Raw genomic sequence first — 26,878 nt, 5'->3', positions numbered from 1 at the left:
TTAAATAACATACACAAAGTTATAAGGTTTTCAAATTCGTTAAATATAATGTAAACAAATTTATACGATTTTCATAATCGTAAAATTTTGATTTACAACAATTTCCGGCTCTCAACATCGTTTTAATTAACTTTTAACAACTTTTAAAGGTTTTCAAAATCGATTTGGTGAAAATTAAAATGTCTATCTACAGTTGACAACAACTTTTGCTTCCTGTAAAGTTTTAGGTGGTTTTGACAGGTACCTAAAGGGTATGCAAAAATATAGTTTTTATTTTACTGCCTCACAAAGGAACTCTAAGAAATAGACATTTTTATGTTTACCTATTTAATCATGTTTATGTTCCGCATGAGCCATTAAGTTCAACAGAATTGAAATGGTTTGCTCCTATTTTTCTTTTGTCTCCAACAGTAGTCAGCAAACATTGACGGATTCCATTTGCCCAGAAAATTGTCAACAACGTCTTAGAAGGTTTTCCTGGCAATTTTTTTTCTGGCCAACTTATAGCTCTTTAAACCGCTTATCACTCATAACATATATGATCTGGGGACCAACAAAAAACTATTCTTTAATTTTTGCGTCACTTCTTAGAAACATTTGTCTTAAATATCGAAAACTTTCGCCTTCCTTTTTCAATGCTTTCACAAAATTATTTATATGCCCAAATTTTATGTGTAGAGGAGGCAAAAATATCTTTGCCAGGTCGATAAACGGTTCTTGTGCAATTTTTTTCTGTCCTGGAACTAACTTTTCGGAGAGTTTTCGGAGTTTTCGGAGAGCGGCCAGCTCTGTCGACAATAATGGGACTCTTTGGCACGATTGTCCCATTCACAGATGAAAAAAAAGTGCTTGGTATAGCCGAGCTGCAGTCCCAGTGACAGAACAATGACTTTCAGATCTCCACAGATGTTCCAGCTAAACCTGCTACACTAGATGTGGTTGAGCAACAGTTCCATATTCTCATACGTTTCCTTCATGAGTGATGCGTAGCTAATAGGTACTGATGGATAAACGTTGTCATTGTAAACCGAAACTGCTTTCGGACTTGGCATTGAAGAATCAATGAAGAGGCGCCACTCTTCCAGATTGTGATCACAACCTAAGGCCGAGAGCAATCCTTCATTGTTACAACAGAAGCAGAGACTGTTGACTCGGGCAAATATTTGGTGATGTCATGATGTTTTCTTCTAAACAGAAATTTTCGTACCTGGTGACAGCAGACAGTATCCCTGCAGCCTGGAACCCAACAACTCGGCTTTTGGTTTTAACAGCACGGTTCAAAATCTGGGTCAATGTCAATGTCAGCACCCTGCGCTGGTGTTCATCTAAGGTCTAATCTTTGGGTGGTTTTGGAATTGGGAGACTGACGTTATGTAACACAGGTCTCATTGCTAAAGGCAGAATAGGTTATTGAATTGATTTTTTGTTTTTAGAAAAGAAACCAGATACATTTGTCAAACAAAAAAAAACAGTCCGTCACATAGTCTTTTTGTTCTTGTCAGATCATAGCGCTTTTTTTGTAAAAGTCACTAAAAAAAAACTTCGCGACGCTTTCGTAAAACTTCGTGTGCAAAGATGCGGTGCCGAAAATGAAGAACGAGAAAAAAAATCTCAATAAAGAAATTGAAAATATGAGTAATGTCAGTGTACAGATTATATACGGTGCAACACTAACTATTGGGGTGTCCGCCTAAATAGTGTGAGACGGACAACTAGTTCGTTACGTCCTCCTTTTACTTCCTTTTCTACACAGCATGATGTTTTCCAGAGAGATGCTATTTTTTTTTAAAAATATAGCTCTTCTTATATAAGGCAAAGTCTTTTGAAATTATCTAGTGGACTGCTTTTTTGAATGCGTTTTAGGTGAACATTTTATATAGAAAGAATATATAGAAAAGATTGCCTAAAAAATTCTTTACTTGAAAAAAGATTTCAATGCATTCACATGAATTAGTCCAGAAACATCGTCTCCTCTTCTTTTTCGATTTTAATTTGATCTTCCTGGAACAACGTAAGCAGGTTAGCTGCTTTTTGTTTACAGTAACAGAAGGTTGAGTTGTAATCACTTTCAACAAAAAAGTGAAATTCTGTTTGACAGACGTTTTTTTAGTCTTGGAGCTATTGTTAAACTTGTAGGGTCTCATATACTTGCTCGAGACTTCGCCGCTTTGTTCAGAAAGCATAGCAAATATGTTCGTTGTTTGTGAGAACAATACATTCCCATGAATCAACACACATGTGGTTTACGCGTGTTATGATATGATTGCAACTGTAATAGCTAGAATTTTATTTATTTTTGAATAGCTTTCAATAATCAAAGTTACTGTTTCAGAAACTAAAGAAGTGTGGGAACCAAGATATTCATCCATTAAAGAACTGATCACATAAACTGGTTTTTCTCTAACGGTATCATTTAACCTTCCAAGAACTTTTCCAACAGCTCATTGACGTCATTGTTTTTGAATTCAATCCTACTGAAATGTCGGGGGAAAATAGTACTTTATATTATATATAAACATTAAATTTTATTAAGATAGTTTTAAAAATTAAACCATAACATTTAACACTAACTACTAGCTATTAGCTGACTAATAATATAATTGAATTATTACACAATATGAGCATCCGCTGGAGGTTTCAATACAATTTACAAACTTAGCATCAGGCATCAAGAACATGGTAGACGTAAATAACACTTTAAGAAGGTTATGGGATATTGAATGTTGTAAAAAAATGCAGAGTAGAAATACAATGATCCCAGATTACATTAAGGCACTAAATATGATACAGACTTCATTGAAGCGAGAAAACAGATGGTAAGAGCTTAAGATACCATGGGAAAAAAATAGACATGATAACACAATAGCATTAAGTTGATGGAAAATACGAAAAAGCCTCGGGAATAATCAGTTAGCATCACTAAACAATAACAAGAGAAAAGATACTTAGAGAGAGTCGTATAAGAAGCTAAAATCGAAATAAAATCGGTAAAGAACAAAAAAAAAAACCAATAGCGAGGAACTACTAAATTAAGTTATGTCACCAATACAAGAAGCTTAGAATTAATTGTTTTTTGGTTGACTTTTAAGGATTCACCAATTTAGGTACTTTTTCCAGAGACTTTCTACTAAGATTATTATTATTATTATTTTTTTATTGTGAAACTCACGCACAAAATGCTCGCTTTACACTATAGACCAAAAAGACCGCCAATATTACTTAAACCAAACCTTTTCTTTATAAGAGTATAACCCATATAGTTCCAGATAAAAGTCTTTCTGAAATTAAACTGCGTTGGAATCAAGTTTTTTTTAGATATGGATGATTTCTGTAAAACTGTAGAAAAAGTTCTTTATCTTCTGCAGTTTCTCCAACTTCCAACATTATTTTTAGCACTCGAAAATACATTTAGCTTTTTTTCTTTTCAAGGTGTAAAAAGGGCTTATTTGCAAATATAGCCTCACATAAAATCTGTTTTAAATATATAAATAAATACTATATATTTCTTTACATAAACAATCGTTAAAAAGAATTTTTTTAATCATAATTTATAAAAATAGCCTCTGTTAAGGTACCTAAAAAATTATGGATTCCCCTTTAAATCAACTAAACTACATTCCGAGATAATATTTAACATTTCCATAGTTTAATAAAAGTTAAATACTGTAAAAAAAACTTTTAGTTCCATATAGATAAATTACTATTGATACTTTACATTACAGGATCATAATAAAAGAGTCATATTACACTTCTGTTGGAAGAAAGGTTTCGCATTATACTTTTTTTAAACTTTTCTATAAACATTAATTTTGGTCTACAGCACCTAACAATATTTCTACACCAACAATATTTACAAGCTTTAGTACTTTTTTTTGTTTTGTCCCCTGTTAAGAAAGAGGATGAGCAAAAGTGTACTTTTTTGTTTTTTTATACTTTGCACCATAAATCATCCATTGTTAGTACAGTCTACAAAAAGTAAGGAGGTGAGGTTGTGCAAATCGGAGAGGGGGGCGCTTTCATGTTGAGTTTCTTCATTTTCAGATACTCTAGGGAGAAATGTTCAATTCATCCAATATCCACGGTTTGTGATATTTTTTGTTCATTAAAGGCAAAATGCCTTTGGAATGAGAGTGGTTACATCAATGGTGCTTTAAAAGGAATCCTTTATAGAAATGTCCAAAAAGTTTGTTGGAACTTTAAATTTTTAAAATTTTTTCAAGCATATTCAAAGCTCGATTTCTCTAGAAAATTATTATTGTCAAAGTGACAGAGTAATTTTAAAGAATTCCTGCCCTCTATCCTCCATCCTAATTTGATATCATTTGTTTCTTGATTTCTATTATAAAGCTCGTTGCTACAAGCTATTCTATGTCATTGCACGATTGGAGTATTTTTTTTTATTAACAATCAATACATAAAAAATTAAAATGAATAATACAGATTGAAATTTAATAATCTAAAAGTTATCTTAGTTATCATAGTTATCTTTTTATTTTCATTTACTTTTATTATCAGTCAAAGTTGTTTTAAAAAATATTTAGCCAGCTCGTTGATCTCAATTGGTTTAATAATGAAACCTGATTCCACACTTATCTGCCCTCACTACTCAGAAATAAAGCATATTTAATCATATTGCGATTACATAGAATTCTTAACGAATTTTTTACAGAAATTAGCTTTAAACTCATAAGAAAATTATTTAAAAAAATATTTATTAACCAGAAAAACCTAATCTGGTATGTAGCTTTAACTTAAATTTAGTTTAGTTTATCCAACTAAAAGAAATCTATCCGAACCTCAATTTTTCCGGCACTGATAACAAGTTGTTTTAGACCTAAACTTTTCAAAGCTAAGATGCTCCCTGATTCATTTGTGTTCAAAAATTTGATAACACAAGACAGCATTTTTCCTTGCATTGTAGAGGATACTGACTTAACAATGAGGGTCAAATTCTTCTCTCTAACTTTTTATAGGGATCTGGAATTCCTTGTCTGACTTGGGCATAGCAATCTTGACCAACAAGTCTTTCTACATATTTATTTCAAACATTTTCCTCTTCTTGGTAAACACATATTTATACAAGGACCAATATTTTTTTCGAATTTTGATTTGCGCCCACTTTTACATAAAGAACATTCACATTTTCTCCATCTAGTAAACTGAGGTATTAAGGACTAAAGTTTAAAGAGATTATAGCAACTGGTAATGACCAGCGTTTGTTAGTTTTTAAAAAGAACGGCTATTCTTACTTTATTTTTTACAAAAAAGTTAAGAACAAGTAACACATGTAAAATATCTACCTGTTAATTTCAAAGTAAAGCAAACTTTTTAAAGTATTATAAAAGAATGTAAAACGTTTCTAAAATTCAAAATACAGGGTAGCGGGAATAAGTTTTGTTGTTCAGATGATCACCAATTTAACCCCTAGAAAGGATTCCAAAAAACCCTTTTTATCTTTTTTGAATTGTATTAAAATTGAAATTAATCAACAGATTTCAAATTCCATGAAAAAACGTTTTCTCGTTTAAAAGTCATAAACATTTAAAATCATTTCAGGGAAAAAACGAGGTAAGATAATTTTTAACAAAAAAATTGAATGTGACAAATCTAGAATACATTTAATATTTTTCAAACATTTACTATATTTTTAGGAAGACCCTAGTGGGGTTTGTTTTTGAAAAATGTTACATTTACTTAGTTTTAAATAGGTAACTAGAATATGCATAACATTTTTTTAGGAAAGTCTTAATCCTTCTCTGACAAATTTGTAATAAATCGTTTTCTCTTAAGGTTCACATTAGTAATATCTTTCTTAAATTTCCTTAAGTATTAGGCTTTGACAGACTCTACCAACATTTCATGGCAGATGAAATACATTATAAACTTTTACTATGGCCGTTGATACATATGGGTTCTTGTTTTGGGGTTAGTTGAAAAAGGATGACAATCAATAAAAAAAAAAGCAGGTTATAACCAATCTGAATTATATTTTTAACAATATGTTTAACTGGTATTATAACACAAATAATGCTTCTTAAAAGCCTAATTGTATAATATAAGCTTTACAAATTTAAATTTGATAATTTTTTAAATATTATTCTATTACGAAAACGATCACAATCACTTCAAAAGACAAAAAAAACAAGAGAGATGCCTTAAAAGAAAAAATCGTAGTTGCTGGTTTAAAACTGGCAGAACTGATTTAAGGTGGCATAATATAACTGGTGTAGCTCCCATTAATGTATGCAAAACAAATTTTAGCCTTTCACGGTTTCTTTTCATGAATTTGGTTTTCAGATTTAAGCCCTTATTTATCTCTGACCCTTTTTCGCCTAACTCTAGAGCTCTATCAGCAGATAAAAAAGTAGCTATTACTTTATATTACTTAAAAGATACTGAATCTTTGGTAAATTATAAAAGCAAAACAACTAAAATTTTAAGTACACGGAAGTTGGCAGTTTTATTATTAAATTTATTATTTTATGCGGAAGCATTCAAATTTAAAAAATGTAAGAGTTTATACGCATGCGTACAAATTTATATAAGAAATTAACCAGCCCGTTTGCCGAGATCTCGGCAAAAAACAGTGAGATCTCGCTATCCGGGCTAGCTCGTTTATTCATATAAACGCAAAATAAAATTAAGTTAAAATATTGATGACATCGATATCTCGGTAAACGGGGTGGCTCGGCAAACGAGCCAGAACAAAATAATTCTAAGGGCCTGTTTATATGGAAAGCGGGCTAGCTCGGCAAACGAGCCAGCCCGTTTACCGAGATCTCGACGTCGTCCTTATCTTAACTTAATTTTATTTTGCATTTATATGAATAAACGAACTAGCCCGGATCGCTATCCGAGCTAGTTCGTTATGAATATTATGAATAAACGAACTAGCCCGGATCGCTATCCGAGCTAGTTCGTTTATTCATATAAATGCAAAATAAAATTAAGTTAAAATAAGGACGACGTCGAGATCTCGGTAAACGGGCTGGCTCGTTTGCCGGGCTAGCCCGCTTTCCATATAAACAGGCCCTATCCTGACGTTTTGTCAGTAGATAACGGACAAATTTCCACACTTAAAAAAACCAACGTATCTACGAATTGTGCATAAACTGCTGTGATGAACAAATCAACCAAACCAAAATAATACACCTTTTTGCGACTTCATTTTTTATGCGAATCAGAGTTTTCAGTTTCTAGGCCAAGAAGAGGCAAAACAATTTGTAACATTGGTTATATTTTTAAATATTTAACTATCATTCATTACATTTGGATTTGTGCTTGAATTCGAGTTTACGACCTTTAAAAAATACTTAAAATAAATGATTTTTTGGACTTTCATAACTTTCTACAGAGATCTTAAGTATATTATGAGGAGAGAGAGATAAATTAAAAACAACAACTGAGAAATGACGTATACACGGAGACTTATTCAGCCTGCCATATAAGTTAAAGAAGAAAGAGTAAAAATTTGTGTAATATTGGAAAAGTCCGGTTCACAAAGACAGAAGGAATATTTTTTAAGACTGAAGAAATAATGAGGAATACCTTAAAAAAGAAAGAGAGTGAAAGAAGGCCCAAATAAGATCTCTTGAAAGAAAAAAAAAAACAACAAAAAAAACAACAAACAAAACACTAAAAATCATACATCTAATAAGCAATAAGACAGAAGAAAAAGTTGTCAGGAATTGGTATGTATGTTAATATGTTGCATCTATAAGTGGTTTATTTTGATTGGAAACATCGTTGTTTTTATGAAAAAAAACTTTCATTTTTGTTTCATCGCTATCCTTTCATCACACCCGACCCATCACTAAATTTTAGCGGTCTTTAATTGGTTCGATTCCGTATTTTCGCAGCCAACATTTAGGGTTTTGAAAGTACATGAAACGCGAGTAATTTACCCATTTGAATTTTCTCAATTTTCCCCACTTAAGTGGCATTTTACAAATTTTATTTGCTAACACCCTTTTAGAATAACTATGACATCTGCTTTGCAATTACTCATTAACGATAATTTCTAAGAAAATACTGTCGTCAACAAGATATTTAGGTGAAAATAAATGTTCTTTTGGAAAAAATAATGGACAACCAGCAGCAGTATTCATGTCTCTAATTGGTCGTTGAAAACTCGAAGAATTAATATCTGGTTTAAATGATTCTTCGTGACTTTCCTTTTGATTTAAAACATTTATTAATCTAAAAGTGACTCTCTTCTTAAAAGGCCATTCTAAAAGCTGATCATACTCTGATCTCATAACCACAAAGTAAAGCGATATGTGTGTTCTTGCACCACTTCCATCACCATTTAGATAGAGTCTAAAAAAAGATTTAAAAAAAAATTATTTTGGCATAACCTTCTCTAACACAAAAAAAATAATTAAAATTCACTGTAACTCATAGCAACAACTAGAAACTAAAAGTTGAAACAAACAGATGTATTTCATTTCTTTTCAAGCTATATACACATAGTGGTTTTTAGTAGGGGTGGGAGTTATGGTTAGGTTTAGTCTCACGAAAATTAGCCGACTAACTTTTTAGTCTAACTAAAATCAGTTGACTAAAACAAGATTTAGTGCTAAAAAAAACTGAATAACCTATACCATGAAATTATATAAACATAATACGAATTACGACAAATAAATCAATTTAAAGACATTCATCAAAATTTATTGTTTTTAAGAAATTTAAAATACCTAATATAATTGGTGACAATTATTTAATAAAATGGTTTTGTTTGTACCTAGTATTGGCCCAAATTTTCTTTTGTTGAATTAAATAAAAATTGGTTTGTTAGCTGAACAGCTCCGTCAAAAACAGCTGATATTTTATACCGAAAACATAATTAGTTATTAGCATTTTAATAATGATTTTTAAAAGAAAAACAAAATTGAGAGTTGAACAAGATATATATTCAATTACACAATATAGAAATAGTAAAAACAATTGCCTAACTGTTTCAATCATTTTGTTGTCACTGTAAATATCTGCGTTATTATGAGTGTAGATTGAAATAAATTACGTATTATTACCTCAAAAAATTATTGCAGCTATTATGTAAAGGAAATCCGAAAATGCTTCTGCAAATAACACACACCTTTCAAAAACATGGCACCATTTTTTTTTTTTATCGATTTCACATAATTCACTTTAATTAGAAATCGAAAAAATCCAGATCTAAACCGCTTTTCATTGAAATTTAAAACACGTACTTAATAATAACGGGGGACTAATTAGATAAGTTTTATTGCGAAATTCCAAGTGTATATGTCGCGAACCTTTCTCCAAAAACCTGAAAAACTCTGAAAACCAAACCTTGAAACAGATGTCCTGCAAATGTAAATTGTAACTTACAGCAATTTGTAATTAAAAAAATGGCGCTCAAACCACTTCACAACTAACAGATAACAAGATTTTTAAAAAGTATTTTTTGGGTGACAGTAACAATATATTTTTTGCAAATTAAAAATGTAGTCAATTAAATTCAGTTAGACTACAATGTTAGTTCACTAACTTTACTTATGCTAAACTGTCAGTCAGCTAAATTTAGTTAGACTAAAAAGTAAGTCGACTAAATTCAGTTTGACTGAAATGTTAGTCGACTAAGTTTAGTTAGACTAAAAAGGTTGTCGACTAAATTTAGTTACGCTTTTTTTAGCTAAGTTATTTACAATTTTTAGTTTTGGTCACAACACTAGTTTTTAGACATACTTTTTTCTCTAAGATATATGACACAATCCTGACACAATCATTACTGAAAAATCATGACACAAAAAATATTTCCTCCACAAGTAAATAACCCACCTGCTACAAAACTTATATCCTCCGCGACCAGTAAACGAAGGAGCACTATGAATGGCCGGACATTTGCCTTCTTCAGCTTGCCTTAAACGAAAACGAAAATTATTGATTCTCCACAAATGTCTGCCATCATATCGTGTATTTTCGAGGATCTGCAATTTAAGATCAATATCTGACATGCTTTCACCTAATATTGCGTTAGTTATTTCAATCTTGTCTGCAGTGCTGGATATATTTTCAATCTTTGGCGCTAAATTACGGAAGTCATCTATATTTGCTTTTTTTGGAATCAGTTCGTCGATTTTCTTTTTACATTCATTTAACTGTTTTTCAAACTTTGTATATTGATCCTTGGTCACTGGTTCCTGAGCATAAGATAAACGTTCAACCTTATCTTGACAACTTTTTAAATCAGCTTTGACTAGTTCAATTTCTTTATGTAAACTTTGATACTTTAATGACTGCTGCTTAGAAGATTCTCTCTGTTTCTGCAATTCTGATTTCAAGTTTTCATTGCTTTCTTGCAATATTTTTACCATTGTAACTGTCATCATAAAATGATCGGAGGATTTTAAATGAACATCAAGAGCAGCAGCACTTTTTGCCTAAAGAAAACAAACCATATAGCTCAAAAATTTGGGTGTTGTTATGAATTCAAGGCAAGTTTAACTAACTTTTAATATCGACTAACAGATTTTAAGAAGTTGAAATAAGCATATCAACAACTTTGAACATAAAATGAGCATAAGAACTTTCATTTCAAATTCAAATAACAATATGCTAAATTTTAAATGAATTTGTAGGTATAATTTAAAATTTTTCAACATTTTAACTACTTGATAGACTTTGTTGATTCCTTTCTTTTTATGAATTTTCTTCCTCTTGGAAATCCCTGACAGAGCCTGCAGAGTGTTTTAGATAACTATCTTGTTAAAAAAATGCCTTAGTGTGGCATTTTGGGGTAGGTTGAAAAAGGGTGATGTAATCATTAAAAAGAAAACGCAGGTTATAACCATTATGAGTTAAAATTTTTCATTATAGAAGAGTAGTTAAATTTACTACTTCAACTTTGAAACTGCATGTAGAATAGTTGTTTGATACCAAAGGGTCTGTGTTATAAAACCAAATTATTTACTTAATTGACAGATGCTTGTGAGTCACTAAGAAATTTACACACTTAAAAAAACCAACACATCTACGACTATTTGTGCATAAACTGCTGTGGTGAACAAATCAATCAAACCAAAATAAAACCTTTTGGCGACTTCATTTTTTTGTGCAAATCAGAGTTTTCAGTTTCAAGGTCAAGAAGAGGCAAAACTATTCATAATTTTGGTTTTATTTTAAAATATTTAACTATTATTTAAAAATATTTGGGTTTGTACTTAAATTTAAGTTTATGAACTTTAAAAGATTACTAAAATAAATATTTTTTTGACTTTCATAATTTGCTACAAAGATTTCAAGTATATTGTGAGGAGGGATTATTAAGTTAAAAAAAACACCTGAGAAAACACGTGCACATGTAGACTTATTCAACCTACCATAAGTAAGTAATAAAGCGGAAAGAAGAAAAGTTAAAAACAGCTTGGAAAAGACGTAAATTAAAATAAATGATGAATAGGCATTGCAACCACAAACAACCAAAAACTATAAAAGCTCAAAAAAATGGGAGAGAAAAGGTAAGAGAGAAAGGAGAGGTAGACGGAGTTTTATAGAGAAGTAAAAAAAGAGTTTATAAGAAAGTTTTTTAAGAAAGAATTTTGTGACTAAAAATATTTGGATAAACCAGAAGTTTTATTTAAGTGAACAAAAGAGAAAAAGAAGAAATTTTTGATAATCAGAAGAAGTAAAGAATTAAACAAAAATCAGAAGAAATATTAAAACTAAATAGAAGTTTTGCCCGTTACAAATATAGAAAAAGAGATATTTGTTTAAAGAAGAACAATAAGAGGAGTAATTGATAAAAAAATTTTTATACTGTTGTGGTTTTAATGTGCATCATTCTTACTAATTATTGACAAATGTCACATGTTGTTTTTCTTGATTATTATGAGAACGTTTTTTTTTGTAAAAAGATTATTAATTATTGACAAGAGTCTCAAGTTGCATTTTTAGAATATATATACATAGTGAACAATTTTATTTTTGAGCAGTTGGTTAAGAAGAAAGAATTAAAAACATAAAATGGCTCTTAAATGCGTTGAACAACATATAAATTACAAGCAGAGTAAGAGAGAATAATTTGTATTTTATAATACATAATGAGTAAAGGAGATATATTATATAATGGAATATACTGAGGGTGATAAACTCAATATCAGCCCTTTAACAATTAAACCTTGCCCATTCCTAACCTAACTATCCCCAAACCTCATCCTTTCCTAACCAAGTAATCCCCAGTCCCCTAAACTAATTCCCAACCTCTACATGACTCTTCCACAAAACCCTAGAACCCATAACTCCCTTTATTAACCCTTAATACAAACATACTAACAACGGAGTGATAAAAATTATTATTAAAAATGCTGCCCTCACAATGTAATTTAAAAACAAATTGGACTCCTTACTTATGAAAAGTTATATTTGAAAACTATCTTTCTGTCTTTTGTTTAGTTTACCGTGCAAATGATAAAATGCCTTCATTTGCTATCACAGCTTAGAAGAAATGTCAGTAGTTATGATAATTTATCTGTACTTACAAGTTTTTTACAACATTTGTGCTGCAAAATTTTTTTGTTCACAACATTGCGAAATTTCGGTGAAGTAAATTTGTAACCGAAACCGAAATTTAAGTGAAAACAAAAACGAGACCGAAACTTGAAAAAAAAAGTTAGAAATCCCTAAGTCTTTTTATGAGCAAATAAATGCCAAAATAACATGAAATAATTCTTTTTGAAATAATATATATTTAAGCGATCAGTAAGTAACAATTGAATAAAAAATAGAACATGTGTAGACATTTTCATATTTGAAGCTCATTTAGAGAGTGATAGAGTAATAACTGGAATCAATTATATAACGTGGTTTCAATTAAAGTTACTACAATAGCGTTAGGTAAAAATTGATTATCCCCACAAAAATAAACCACCGATGTAATTACATAGCAATTATGATCCCACACTAAATAAAAAATAAACATAAAAAATAATCTAAAGTTAAAAAAAAAAATCCTAATCAAAATTCGGTTTGTTAACGAAATAGTTTGAACCGAAACTTCGGACAAAACCGAAAAAGGTTGCCGAAAAAGAATTTTCGGTTTCAGCAATAAGTCTTCGCTCACTATTTACAACACAGAAATAGGGAATTGCGGGCGTATGATCGTCAATTAGGAACGTAATTTGGTTTATAACACAAGCCCCAGGCCTCAAATGTGAACGTTTTATCATTTCCGATGTCAGGGAAGGACAAACACAAAAAGCTGAATGCGGCAAATCTAGAATTAATCTAATGTCTTTCAAACAATTTCCAGCGCTATTTTACGCACCCCCCCCCCCCCCTATTTTTACTGCAGATTATAAAAGATCGTCGTCCAAAAATAAGAAAATGTATAGGAAACAATACTTTTAGACCAACTTAATGTACGCTAACTCAATCTGAAAACATACGAAAACGTTAATATTCGCCATCTTTTCAAAGGGATGAAGAATTTAAAAAGTGAAAGTTATTATTTAGAAATTAAACATGGTTTTCACAGCTATTTAAACTTTTAAATTTTGAACGCTTCATTCGAATGCTAATCATGGCGGAAATTATGATATAATAACCAGGAAATAAAAACCAGGTCTATTAACTGTGTTTTAGTTGTTAACAATTTAAGTTGTTTTTTTTAAATCGTCATCGCGTTGAAAAAATGACAAATATTAATGTTTTAGTATTAGTGTTTTAGTCAATTGAGTTTAGAGAACATTAACACTTTCGCTGCCAACTACGAGTATACTCGTAATAAGTTGCCGTCATTTATTTGCCAACTACGAGAATACTCGTAGTAGGCCGGCGTCATGAGTTTGCCAACTACGAGTAAACTCGTAGTTATACTAACTTATTTCAAATAATATTTGTGCATGACTGTTTTTGTCTGTTCTTTTCTTTTTTTTTTTCTTAGCTTCACATTTGGTTTCAGAAAATATTACATTCAAGTTTTTATTTTAAAAATCCAGGGAACCTAATTTAAATCCAGATAAATACAGAAATAGCTTAAAACAGATAAAAATAAAACATTGATATTTATTTAATTTTATTTCATGAAAACTTAAGTGTAATCCTATTCTGTTGAATGATACATTCTGAAACATTCGCCAATACATAACAGAGGTCTATTTTCACAAACAGCACATTCATATCGTGTTTCTTTACGTTTTATCTTAGAGCAGACTCAACATGGTTTGGTTGGGAATTTTTTCTTTTCATTCGGTGGTATTGAAGACAAGTAGTGGAAGCTATTATTGGTAATTCGAGGCACAATTTCATTCATACGTTCACCCAATAAATCCGTAACAATTAATTCTCTAAACTTAAGCAAGGAAATTGTTTGATCTACCCCATATTTGCTGTTTAGACAGTAAGCATTAAACAAAAAAGTATCAAAGAGGTGAAGTGCTACTTTTTTATACCATCTGATTGTCTTTCTTAGGCAATCATAATATGATACCATTTGTTCCGCCCTATCTACTCCTGACATGTATTGATTGTAATCTTTAATTATGTTGGGTTTCATTTTCTTCTCTTCTCTTCTGTTTGCCACTTCAATCATTTGCAACGAATGCAAGTTTCTAATCATCTTCAGAACCTGACTCTGATGCAGTCAAGCTCGAAGACGTAGTAGTATAAGTGAACAATGAATCCGAATCTTCAATATAATCTTCTTCAATCATCTTCACTATCCTCACAATCTTCCATAAACATATGTGCTGATCCAATTGTGGAATATCTGTGTTGAGCTAATTGGAGATAAATTTATAAATTATCTATTGGGTTGGGGAATATATTCGTAGCGTTTTTATCAAAGACTTTTATTTAAGGGAAATCTTTACTTATAATAATAAATTAATCAATTATGTATTCGCCATCGCTGTTTACGACCTCCTTCCACCTCTCGACCAATTTGTCGATGCCTTTCCGCCAAAAATCGCCCGGTCTAGTATCGAAGAAGTTATTGACCCAGTTTTTAAGGTCCTCTTTATTATCGAAGGTAACGCCCCTCATATGGTTCGACAGAGATCGGAAAAGATGATAATCTGTGGGTGCAAGATCCGGAGAATACGGCGGATGCTGAAGGACCTCCCATTCGAGCTCTTGGAGTGTGGCTTTGACGACTAGTGCAACATGGGGTCTGGCGTTGTCGTGAAGGAGTATGGTTTGGCCTTGTCGATGAGGTCTTTTCAGATGAATAGCTTCATTTACGCGGCGTAGCTGGGGTATGTAGAGCTCCTTGGTGATCGTGACATTCCTATCGAGCATTTCCCAGTGCACCATGCCCTCCCAGTCCCACCAAACACATATCATGATCTTCTTTGGATGAAGGTCACGCTTGACTCTGGGCTTTGGCGTATCTCCTGGTGCCACCCATTCCTTCCTTTGCTTCATATTAATGTATAGACACCATTTCTCATCTCCCGTGACGATTCGATACAAAAAGCGCTGTTTATGACCACGTGTTGCTCGATGGCGGGCGAGATGTTGAGAAGCAATCTGAAGGCGATTTTCTTTGTTTACTTCGCTCAACTCGTGAGGTACCCAGACTTCCAATTTTTCAGCAAATCCCATTGAATGAAGATGGTTGAGAATCGTTTTATGATCACAGTTCATTTTTTCGGCCAATTCACGACTTGTTTGGTGACCGTCCTCCTTTAAAAATGCTTTGAGACGCTCTTCGTCGAAGTCAGAAGGTCTCCCGCTGCGAGGTGTGTCGTCGACGTCAAAATCGCCATTTTTAAACTTTGCAAACCATTTTCGTGCAGTGGACTCACCTATGACACCGTCTACATATACGTTGCAAATGTCCCGGGTTGCTTCAGCAGCCTTTTGGCCTCGATGAAAAGCGAAGAAAAGTAGGTGTCGAAAATGTTGTTTTTTACCACCTGATTATTCCATTTTTAAGCCTTAAAAGTAACAAAAAATTAAATTATTCCAAAAGACGATTAGGACAGTTTTGTAGAGCAGAAAGAGCTCTATCGAATGAATATTTACACTTTGTCAAACAGAAACAAATCGTTGTAAAATAAAATAAAATATAAAAACGCTACGAATATATTCCCCAACCCAATATTTGTAAAAAAGAAATTACTCATCTATAAAACACATTAATTAGTATACTGTGTAAAAAATTCAAAGTGCACACTAAAATGTTTTTTAATGTATTAAAAAACATCTTATTGTGTACTTCAAATTTTTTTTCACATTTTTAATAACATACAGTATAATGTAGTTATCAAATTTATTTTATTATTTTAGCTTCTGGTCTAAAAATTACAACAATTTAGAATTAGGAAAACAAAATATAAATTACCTTTTTTACTCATGATAACTGCCAATGTGCATGTACAAAAAAATTGAAACACTATTTATAATAATAATAATGCATAAAATAAGGTACATTACTACACCTTTTCAAGATGTAAGTGAGAACTTGAAAGTTGTAATTAAGAAACGTAAGATGTAATTGAGAAATACAAAATGTAATTTAAAAGTCGCAATATGTAATTTAGAACATGGAAGATGTAATTAAGAAACGAAAGATGTAATTTAGAAGATGAAAGTTGTAATTGAGAAAAGCTTATAATATGTTTCAAATTACATATTGCAATTTCTTATTTACATGTTGGGTTTCTCAGTTACATTTTAAAATTTCTTAATTACATGTTGTGTTTCTTAAGAGCTTTTTTTTGTCAGTTATATTCAGAATAAAAAATACTATAGAATTATTTCAGATTAAAAATATTTTTTTTATTGAAATATTGATATCTAGCCTTGGCAATGAGAATGAAACCACGCAAAACAGCCTTGGCAAAAATTAATGATTGTGAACATCATGGCTCGGCAAAGAAATAACGCATTGTTTAAAATAGCTCGGCAGCGAGCGTGTTAAGTTAGTCTAAAAGTATTATTTCTTATACGTTTTCTTATTTATAAACGACGACCTTTCATAATCTGTAATAAAAATAGAGGGGTGGGGCTGCGAAAATAAAATAGCGCCACGTTTCCTGTATTTTTAGGAAGACCCAATTGGGGTCTGTTTTTGAAAAAAGTTACATTTACTTGAGTATGCATAACATTTCTTTAGGAAAATGTTAATCCTAACGTGACAAACTTGGAGTGAAAATTTATGTAATATGGGAAAGCCGTGTTCACAAAAACAGAAGGAATATTTTTCTAGACTGAAAGAAATAATGAGGAATATCTTAAAAAGGAAAGAGAGTGAAAGAAGGTCAAATTAGATTTCTTGAAAGAAAACAAACAAACAAACAAAAAAAAACTAAAAATTATGCATCTAATATGCAATAAGACAGAGAAAAAAGTTGTCGGGAATTTGTATATGTTAATAACTTGCATCTACAAGTGATTAATATTAATTGGAAACATCGTTGTTTTTATGGAAAAACTTTTGATTTTTGTTTCATTGCTACCCTTTTATCACACCAACCCATCACTAAATTTTAGTGGTCTTAAATTGGTTCGAAACAATTTCTTTACATGTTCATTAATACATATTAGATTTCTTGGGATGTGAGTGGCTTTATCTTTTAGAAAGAAACAGTCAATTAAGATGGAATATCGAACCAAGAAACCAAGTTCCATAGCCAAATTTAAATGTGTTATGCCAAAATCACGTCCATTACAAGTTAAAATCTTCTCTGCTCTTGTGCAAAGTTTGTCAACAAGAAAAAAACATTTTAAATGTTAGAATCATCTATTACGAGAAATTATCAACGCTGAAAATTAAAACACTAGCAAATGATTGCATTAGTTAAAAAGCAATCTGAAAAAACCTACAGCTGAACGATTGTATCTTGTGGAACTTGTTTTATATTCTGTCATCCTTTGAGTGTATAGGAGATTGTGTAGAGTTTACAAGAAGATCTATATCAGGAAATGTAAAAAATTGAACTCTTACCTCATTACCGTTAGGTAAACCCCAAAAACTTTGCTTACAAAGCTCATGAGGAAACTGTTGGCAAAGAAGCTGCAATTCTTTTATAAAAAATGGTTGATGGAAGCAAATCTCAAAGATGAGGTAATACTCTGTTGATTTCTCAAAGAACTACGAAAATAAGCAACACCACAAGATACAGAGTGGTTTTTTTTTTTAAATAAAAGTTTTACCATTTTCACTGCAGCCTGTTACTTCCATGAAAGTATTGCAGTTGAAAATGGTAAAATTGATGAAGAATCTAATTTTGCGAAGTTGTCAGTAGAAAACGTTGATTTCATATTATCCTAAATATTACATAGACATAGAGGACCCCATGATGGAATTGGAACTATTAAACAAAAAGTTTACAAGGAAGTTTTGTCAACTACAGTTGTGATTGAAAATGCCAAACAGTTTTCTGAAGCAGCTGTTTGTCTGTGTGACTAATTATTTACCTGTAATGTCACACAAACAAACAGCTGTTTCATATGATGATTATGAATCTCCAGATTTAACTGACAGCATCTACCCCCATTGAAATCTCAAGGTTCACCATATCAGATAAACGGCATCTGCAATAAATCATCAGATGCTTTTAAAAGATTGACCTAAGATGATGCAAATGGTAACATATACAATTGTTCACAAAAATACCATCTTTGATGATACTTTGGTAAACAAATTGACCCATGATTCCATCAATTTAGTGAAGTAGACCAACGATGTCTTGGCTCAGGCATTCCCACATCATGATAATAAATTTGTCATGCTTCGTTGTTAGAAGGTAATATTTGAGATATGAGATATCCAAAATACATCACTCCATTGGTTCCAAACAACTCAAACTTGTTCTAATTGCTCTACAGTACACTTTGACAATTGAATCAGTATTGTCTCACTGCATGGTTAATTGTGGTCTTTTAGGACATGTCTGGACAACAATGAAGTGTAAGTCAGGTATAGTTGAATTACTTGACTAAAATTTTATAAATTGTGGAAATAATTAAGTTTTAAATTTCAATGAAAATGTGAAACACAATTTTCAGAAGAATTTGTTTATAATTTAAACTATTTTGGATAGAAAAACTTTTTAAGACTCTGATTTTAAAAAGTCATTATGACTTTTATCAATTCTTCTTTATTTTGGATAATGAGCTATTTAATAAGCTGTAAGTTAAAAAAAGGAATCCTCAAAAACATTTAATTAGTTAAAAAGTTACAGAAAAATTTTAATACACATTTAAATTTCTATTATTTTTAAATAGTAGTCTCAAAAGAACTCATTATTTTCTAGCATTTACTAAAGTTGTGCTCAGATTTAAACTTACTGCAAATTCCATTTAAACTTTAAATATAACTGTAAAGTGGCATACCTGGTGGAGACAGCCAATCAGCTTATAAGGACAAGTGAAGTTCTCTTTTAGTTGAGGGCATACTTGAAAGTGCTTGAACAATTCAGAAAAAGGAGCTTTTTTTTTACAATTAAAAGGACACTCAACTGGTCTCATTGGGCAGAATAAAACATGTTTCTGGAGGAGGAAAAAAGATAGATATATATATTTTTTAAACAAGTAAATAGCTTTAACACTTTATATTATTGATCAAACAGCAAGACATCTCAAAACACAGGTAGTAATTATCTTATACCTGATATAATTATAATAACAAATATAATATTAGTTATTCTACTATAATATCATTAATAATAGTATTAACAATAATAAGTAAATATAATAAATAATAATGATAATAAAAATGATAACAATGATAATAATAATAATAATAATAATAATAATTGCCATACTTTTTAAAACTAAACCAGTAAATCTCTTGTTAATTATATGGTCGAAATGTGTTAAGATTAATACAGCTATCATTTTCAAAAGTATATGCTACTTACTAAACATAATCACTGTATAGCTACTATTATACCATTTTAACTTCTGTAAAAGTTACCTCTAACTCATTTGCTTTAAGATTAACGTCACAATCAGGGCAAGAAACCAAACGAAACATACACTCTTCATTTTGGTGAGCCATTAAGGAAATTTTTAGAACCAAGTTATTGCACATGTCACAAGAAATAAAATTAAAACCACAGCTATCCAGATGCTTCTAAAAGCCAAAAAAAAAAAAATAATCATATATACTTTACCAAAAAAATTTTCAAAAGAAATATAACAGTTAAATTATGCAGTTTGCCACATAACTTGTGAGTCTCATTAACAATACTGAAAAAAATACTGGATTCAAAACAGCTTTTCTATATATACCATACTTCAGTGAAACAGTTTTATTGTTTTTAAACATCCTTGCATTGCAACTTTATGACTTAAAATGCCAAATATTTTTATATGATCAATATAGAATAACTCTATAAATAAACTTAACTGCAAAATTAACTCGCCACTTAAACATTTAAATTTATCTTAATTATCATCAATATTATATATTTTGACAAACATATTATGAATTGAACACATGAACACAATTATTTCTATGACAATTATAAAAATGACGTTGAGGATGGTGAAAAAAAAAACAAACTAAAATACTAATACAGCTTAATTGAAACATTTTTGACTTATCAATAACTAGAGCTACCATCTCTTGATATTACTACAGCCTGACAGTGCCATGATATAATTTCAGTTAGAGATCTAATCAATTCTTGAGGGATATCTTCCCATACGCAGATAAGACTTTGTTGCAACTCATCTAGGCTGTTAGGTGGTGGATGTTGGCTTCAAACAGGGCGCCCCATTATGTCTCAAAGATGCTCTATTGGATTCTTATCTGGACTGCAAGCTGACCACTCCAAAACTTGAATTTAACATTATTTAAGTATTCAGTAAAAATATGTGCTATATGTGGTCTAGTATTATCCTGCATAAGAAGGAATCCATCTCTAATATACAGTGCAAAAGGTACCAAAAAAGGTTCTAAAATATCTGCTATGTATTGTTGAGAATTCAGATGTCCACCATCAACAATAAAAAGCTCTGTGCAAGCTATTAAAGATATTTCGCACCATACCATCAATGAGCTGCCTCCATATAAAGTGGTTTCTCAAATATTACAAGCAAAATATCTTTCATTTAGTCTTCTGTACACTCTTGGGCTGCAATCAAAACTTACAAGGCAAAACCTTGACTCATCTGTAAATAAGAACTGTCCCCAATCATGTATTTTGCAATTTATATGCATCCTTGCAAAAGCCAGTCTGTTTCTTTGTTGACCTACATACAATCTGGGACCAGTAGCTGCTGCCTGAGGTTGTAAATTTAAAACACAAAGTCTTCTTCCTATGGTATCTTGACTTACAGTAATTCCATAAATAATATCTTTTCATTCCATGAGCAATATCAATTCCAATTCATATTCCATGAACAATATCAATTTCTTGACTTACAGCAATTCCATGAACAATATCTTTTTCTCAATTTTGACAATTAAAAAAAAAACTATTTTGGCCTCTTTTTTTGAAAATATGTTGACATTGTTATAAGCAGTTTAGGGCAGGCAAAATAGAGATTACAAATTTTAACTTTTGTATTTAAGCAGGATGATAGATTGTGACAAATAGTTATTTTGAAAAGAGTTAAATTTAATACTTGAGTGAGCAATTATTAATCAGTGTAATCAAGTAGTTGATCATATAGTTTTGACATTTGTTATATGAATATAGTTTAACAAAAAGTAATCTAAAAGCATCCAAGTAATTGACTCAACAAACTACTATGTATATAAGCAAATTATTACTAATTATCTAACTTATAACTGATAAACCAGCAAGTAAGTAAAATAATTATTGAACCTAAACAGTCAGTAAAGAAAACCATTAAAAGAAAAACTACAAGGCAGCTAACCTGTAATTCCAGTAATTCACCTTTCCAAGAGCACCCTAAATCATTGTTATTGCAATAGCATTTAAGTTGCCCAATCTCTCTCATTAGATGCTTATCTTGAAATATCTCATCATCTTCAATAGGCTCTTTGTCTATTGGGCACACAGCAGGATTTATACTTTAAAAAAAGAAAATAGAATACTTTTCAGGAAAGTTCTCTAAATTTTTAATTTGAAATTAAAAATAATGACTAAAACTTATCCAACTCTTATCACTATAAAACGTTAGGGGTAACAAATGTATACAATTCTCCACTGTAGTGTTTAACATTGCTGTAGTATTACTCTGAAGAATGTAATTAGGTAATAGATCAAGACAATCAAAACATTATAATTCTTTTTTTTTTTAAGTTCATTTAACAAATTTTTTAGTATCTAGATTATTGAGTGTGATATGATTAATAAAAACGCCTGTTGTATTTGTGCAATTGTTTATACTGATGATAGACTTTACATTGATGCTAATAATTATTGAACTGTTTTAAAGTCTTTTTTTTGTTGTGATCATTTTTAATAAAACGTAAAAAAAAAAAAGGAACTTTGATTCATATTTATATTTGATGAGAGCCGTCTAATATTTATATTACTATTACAGAACCTATATAGCATTAATATATATAAAATACCTTTTAACAGCAAAATAACAATTTTTGCATGCCCTTTCACCACGAAAGGTTTGTACTGGATCACGGAAAACTAGGTGACAAAAATGACATCGATATTTATCAGGAAAACCATCCACTAGTTTTACATCATATCCTTTTTCATTCATCATCTTTATTCCTCACTATCCATTTTGAGAAAAAAAAAAAAGAAAAAAAAAAAAAAAAGCAGATTAAGGGCCTGTTTATATGGAAAGCGGGCTGGCTCGGCAAACGAGCCACCCCGTTTGCCGAGATCTCGACGTCATCCTTATTGCAACTTAACTTTATTTTGCGTTTATATGAATAAACGAACTAGCCCGGATCGCTATCCGGGCCAGCTCGTTTATTCATATAAACGCAAAATAAAATTAAGTTAAAATATTGATGACGCCGAGATCTCGGCAAACGGGCTGGCTCGTTTGCCGAGCCAGCCCGCTTTCCATATAAACAGGCCCTAAATTTTATATATGTTTTGACTATTGCTATGGTACTAAATTTTGCATAGCAACAATTCATTGTTACATTAACGTTTTTTTAACAGTATATTACTTGCGCTAAGTACACAATATTGGGGCTATGTAACAGGCAACCAAAAAAGTTTGTGCGGTTTTGCAGATCCATAAATAAATACACATAAAAACAGTTTTAACAAAGTTTATTCTAAAAAATAGTCTCCTTCAGCAAGAATAACTTTCTCCCATCGTGAAACAAGCTGGTATATTCCATTTTTATAAAAGAATTGAGTTTGGTAGCTAAAATATTGAATTAACTCATTTTCGAGATCTTCTCTATTTCGAAACTGTTGATTCCTCATATGATTATCCAGGGCCAAGAACAGGTGATAGTCGCTTGGCGCAAGGTCTGGTGAATACGGAGGATGAGGTAGAATCTCCCATTGTAAACGCGCTGAGGTTTCCCGCGTGATTTTTGCGGTGTGCGGTCTGGCGTTATCCTGGTGGAATACAACACCTTTTCTATTTGCCAAAGCTGCTTGTTTTTGGTGAAGAGCAACCGAAACTCTGTCCAATTGGGCTGAGTATATCTCAGCAGTAATGGTTTTTCTACTTGGTAGCAACTCATAATGAACGATTCCTGCTGTAGTCCACCATACACACAGTAAAACCTTTTGTTGGTAAATGCTTGGTTTAGGAGTCATCAGTACTGGATCGTTACAGGCTAGCCAATGATATGTACATAATCCATTTTTCGTCGCACGTCATTATCCGGTCAAAAAATGGTACTAAATTGTGGCGGGAAAGCAATCAACAACAAATGGTAAAGCGCTGTAGCTTGTTTGTTTCACTCAACTCATAAGGTACCCCATTTGCTCAACTTCCAACGTTTTCCAAGTTGATGCAAATGTAAACGAATAGTTTCAACACTCACATTAAATCTTAAGGCAAGGTCCTGACATGTTTGACTGGAGTCCTGCTCAATTGCCAGCTTGATATCCTCCTTGTTTACGATGGATGGTCTTCCAGATCTTGGTTCATCTTCAAGGTTTTCATTTCCAGAAGAAAATTTTTTAACAACTTTTGACCCGTCCGTTCTGCTATGGTACCTTCCCCAAAAGTAGCGCACATCTTACGACAAGCTTCTGCAGCTTTGGTTCCAAGTTTGAACTCATAAAGTAAACAGGTACAAATTATCGCATCTGACACAGCCATACTCCACTGAAGACTTTTAAATTTAAAACGCACTAATAAAACCTATGAAACACACTGATTGATTCTCCTTAATACAAGCTTTAATTTATATGTAAAATCATCCCCCCCCCCCCCCACCACCACCACCACCACAACCAGTTTTCTTAATGCATTTCTTAGAAATAGGCAATTAGGATAAACCGCACGAACTTTTTTGGTTGCCTGATTCAGCCAAAGTTTGATGATTTTAAAGACGTTGATTTTAGGCATACTTTTCAACGATTTGTTTACTTGTATAAAAAAAAGTGGAAATCTGCAACCTATACTGTCAAAAATTTTGAAAAGAAGTTTGATGCAAAATTGAAATGTTATCCTGCAAAAATAACAGTGGAGAACTATTCAGCTTCAGTTCCTTTAAAAGATTTAATGATTCATACTTTGCAAAGAATCTGTGCTGTTCAGGAACCTGTGCTGAAGCACTTAATATTGAACGACAAAGCAATAAAAACAATGACACTAACTTGTAAGGCTGGTTTTGATGGTGCTATTGGCCAAAGCATTTATAAACAAGTTTTATCAGAATATGATATTAACAGAGATTTAAAGCGTAAAGAATTTATTACTTGTCTAGTCCCATTGGATTTGACTGGATTTAATAACAGCAACGAAAAGGTGCCTATTCGGAGAAATCAAAAGTCGTCCTCCACAGCCAATTGTAGACCTATAAGATTTGCATACAAAATGGAATCCAAAGAATCTGTGATTGAAGAAGATTAAAAGTGAGATAGAAAGCTTGGTTATGATTTAATCAGAGGTTTGCGGATCTTCTATTGAAGTGAATTGTATTATTGAACTTACAATGATTGATGGGAAGGTTCAAAAAATATTATCTGAAAAAAATAAAATGCTGTTCAATGTGTGATATCCTTAATATAGATTATACTAACAGAGAGTTCAAATATGGTCTTTCCAGTCTTCATGCATGGATTCGATTTTTTGAGATGGTATTGCACATTGCATGTAAAAAAGAAACAAGAAAGTGGCAAGCAAGATCTAAAGAACACAAAGAAAAGGCATCTGTAGCTAAACAAAAGGTTCAAACTGATTTTATGAATAAAATTGGGCTTGTTATTGATTTCTTTAAAAGTGGTGGTTCTGGAACAAGCAATGACGGGAATAACTCAAGACGTGCTTTTGCAGCATATGAACAAACAGCTGAAATTCTGGTTATTGATCAAAACCATATATTCAGATTTTACATTATCTTGGTAACGTACTCTTCAGAATATGAAATAGACTGCTTAAAATTCAAGGATTATTGTTTTGACACTTTTAGGCTATATCCCTTTATTCATGGTATTACATGGCTCAATCAGTTCACAAAGTATTAATACATGGGCATGATGTAATTAAAAGCCTTATATTACCCATCGGACTTATGTCAGAGGAAGATCAAAAAGTTAGAAATAAAGATTTCAAATCTTATGGCGAAAATTTCAGCCGAAAAACATCCAGAAGAGCAACAAATACTGATCTTATCAATAGACTCATAGTTTCCAGTGATCCTGTTATTTCATCACTGCGTAAATCAACATCACACCAAACAAATCATAAAGCATTTCCTTCAGATATTGTTTTTTAACTTTTTGAGGTAATTTAAAATTGACAATGTTTTCTTGCACTATTTTTTGCTTTTATTATTCCTAAAACATTTTTTACCTAAATACTCAATTATTATTCAATATAGGTTGGTCAAAAATTCGTTAAAATATTCAAATATCAATTTACCACTTTGTAACTAAGGAAAGTATCCTGTAACTAAGCAATATAAGTATCCATAGCAACTAAATTTAAAAAATTATCACTTTTGTAAGAAGTGTTATCTCATATTGGTACTCATGCCAAATTTAGTGAATATAGCACTTATAACATATTTGCAGATAACAAAAATAGGTTGTTGCTAAGCAAAATAAAGGTATCCATAGCAGCGAAATAAAATAGTATTCTTAAAACCTTTATAAAAAGCGCAGACATCATATTAGTACTCATACTAATTTTAGTGAATATAGCTCTAATATTAAATTAGTTATGAATTTTTTCCATTAAAAGTGAATTCTGGCCCACTGTGCAATGGCTTGAAAACGCTTGAAGAAATAGCAGAAAGCAAACTTTTAAACGGTACATGCTATGGATATTATTTCAGCTTGTTTAATAATTAATACTTTGATACATTGTTAATAATAAATTTATTGTAGTAGAATAAAGTACACTATGAAAAAGTATTATGTAATGTATATGTAATGCATAACTAAAAGTTATGCATTACATATACATTACATAATACTTTTTCATAGTGTACATGAAAAAGTATTATGTAATGTATATGTAATTGCATGAAAAGTATTTATACATGTTCTTTAAACCAATACTGCGTCGTAAATTCGAAAGAAAAAAAAGTAACATTTGTAAAGCAAATGTCCTAACATAGGTCTTAGCATCCAGAAAAATATTTTGAAAGGAAATGTTAAGCGATACTAATGTTATCAAACAATGTTATTAGTTCTCCAAAAATAATTTCTTTTTCATACGAGTATTGTTGCTAACGTTGATTTCTTTATTTTAACTTTTTAGTCTGCTTATTTCATATGTAATATTTTTCAATTATATTTTTTATATTTTATTATTACTTTATGCATTTTTAAAAAATAGCAACCAAGTTTAACAATTACTTTAATACTTAATATTTATC

The 26,878-nt window shown here is 31.2% G+C and overlaps 1 protein-coding gene and 1 pseudogene across 2 annotated transcripts in view; both read right to left on the bottom strand.

Annotated features, from left to right (window-relative positions):
• Nucleotides 1–7,220: 7,220 nt before the first annotated feature.
• Nucleotides 7,221–26,878, bottom strand: part of LOC149883480 (TNF receptor-associated factor 3-like) — a 30,355-nt gene continuing 10,697 nt past the window's right edge. For both annotated transcript variants that reach the window (XM_090098866.1, XM_090098867.1), the window contains 6 exons: nucleotides 22,466–22,626; nucleotides 21,802–21,958; nucleotides 19,889–20,047; nucleotides 19,306–19,461; nucleotides 9,805–10,406; nucleotides 7,221–8,319 (listed from right to left, as the gene is read on the bottom strand). In XM_090098866.1, coding sequence (XP_089954992.1) covers nucleotides 8,001–8,319; nucleotides 9,805–10,406; nucleotides 19,306–19,461; nucleotides 19,889–20,047; nucleotides 21,802–21,958; nucleotides 22,466–22,614 — 1,542 coding nt within the window. In that variant the 5' untranslated portion in view covers nucleotides 22,615–22,626 and the 3' untranslated portion in view covers nucleotides 7,221–8,000. The remainder of the gene's footprint in view (nucleotides 8,320–9,804; nucleotides 10,407–19,305; nucleotides 19,462–19,888; nucleotides 20,048–21,801; nucleotides 21,959–22,465; nucleotides 22,627–26,878) is intronic.
• On the bottom strand, nucleotides 23,139–23,639 carry LOC145193465 (histone-lysine N-methyltransferase SETMAR pseudogene; annotated as a pseudogene).

Source organism: Hydra viridissima, unplaced genomic scaffold, assembly GCF_058129835.1.
Source record: "Hydra viridissima isolate aposymbiotic clone 2 unplaced genomic scaffold, HvirCarnegie_v1 scaffold_9, whole genome shotgun sequence".
In the NCBI taxonomy this organism is placed as follows: domain Eukaryota; kingdom Metazoa; phylum Cnidaria; class Hydrozoa; order Anthoathecata; family Hydridae; genus Hydra; species Hydra viridissima.
Note: the sequence above shows the minus strand (reverse complement) of the source record. Positions and strands in the feature narration are given on the sequence as shown.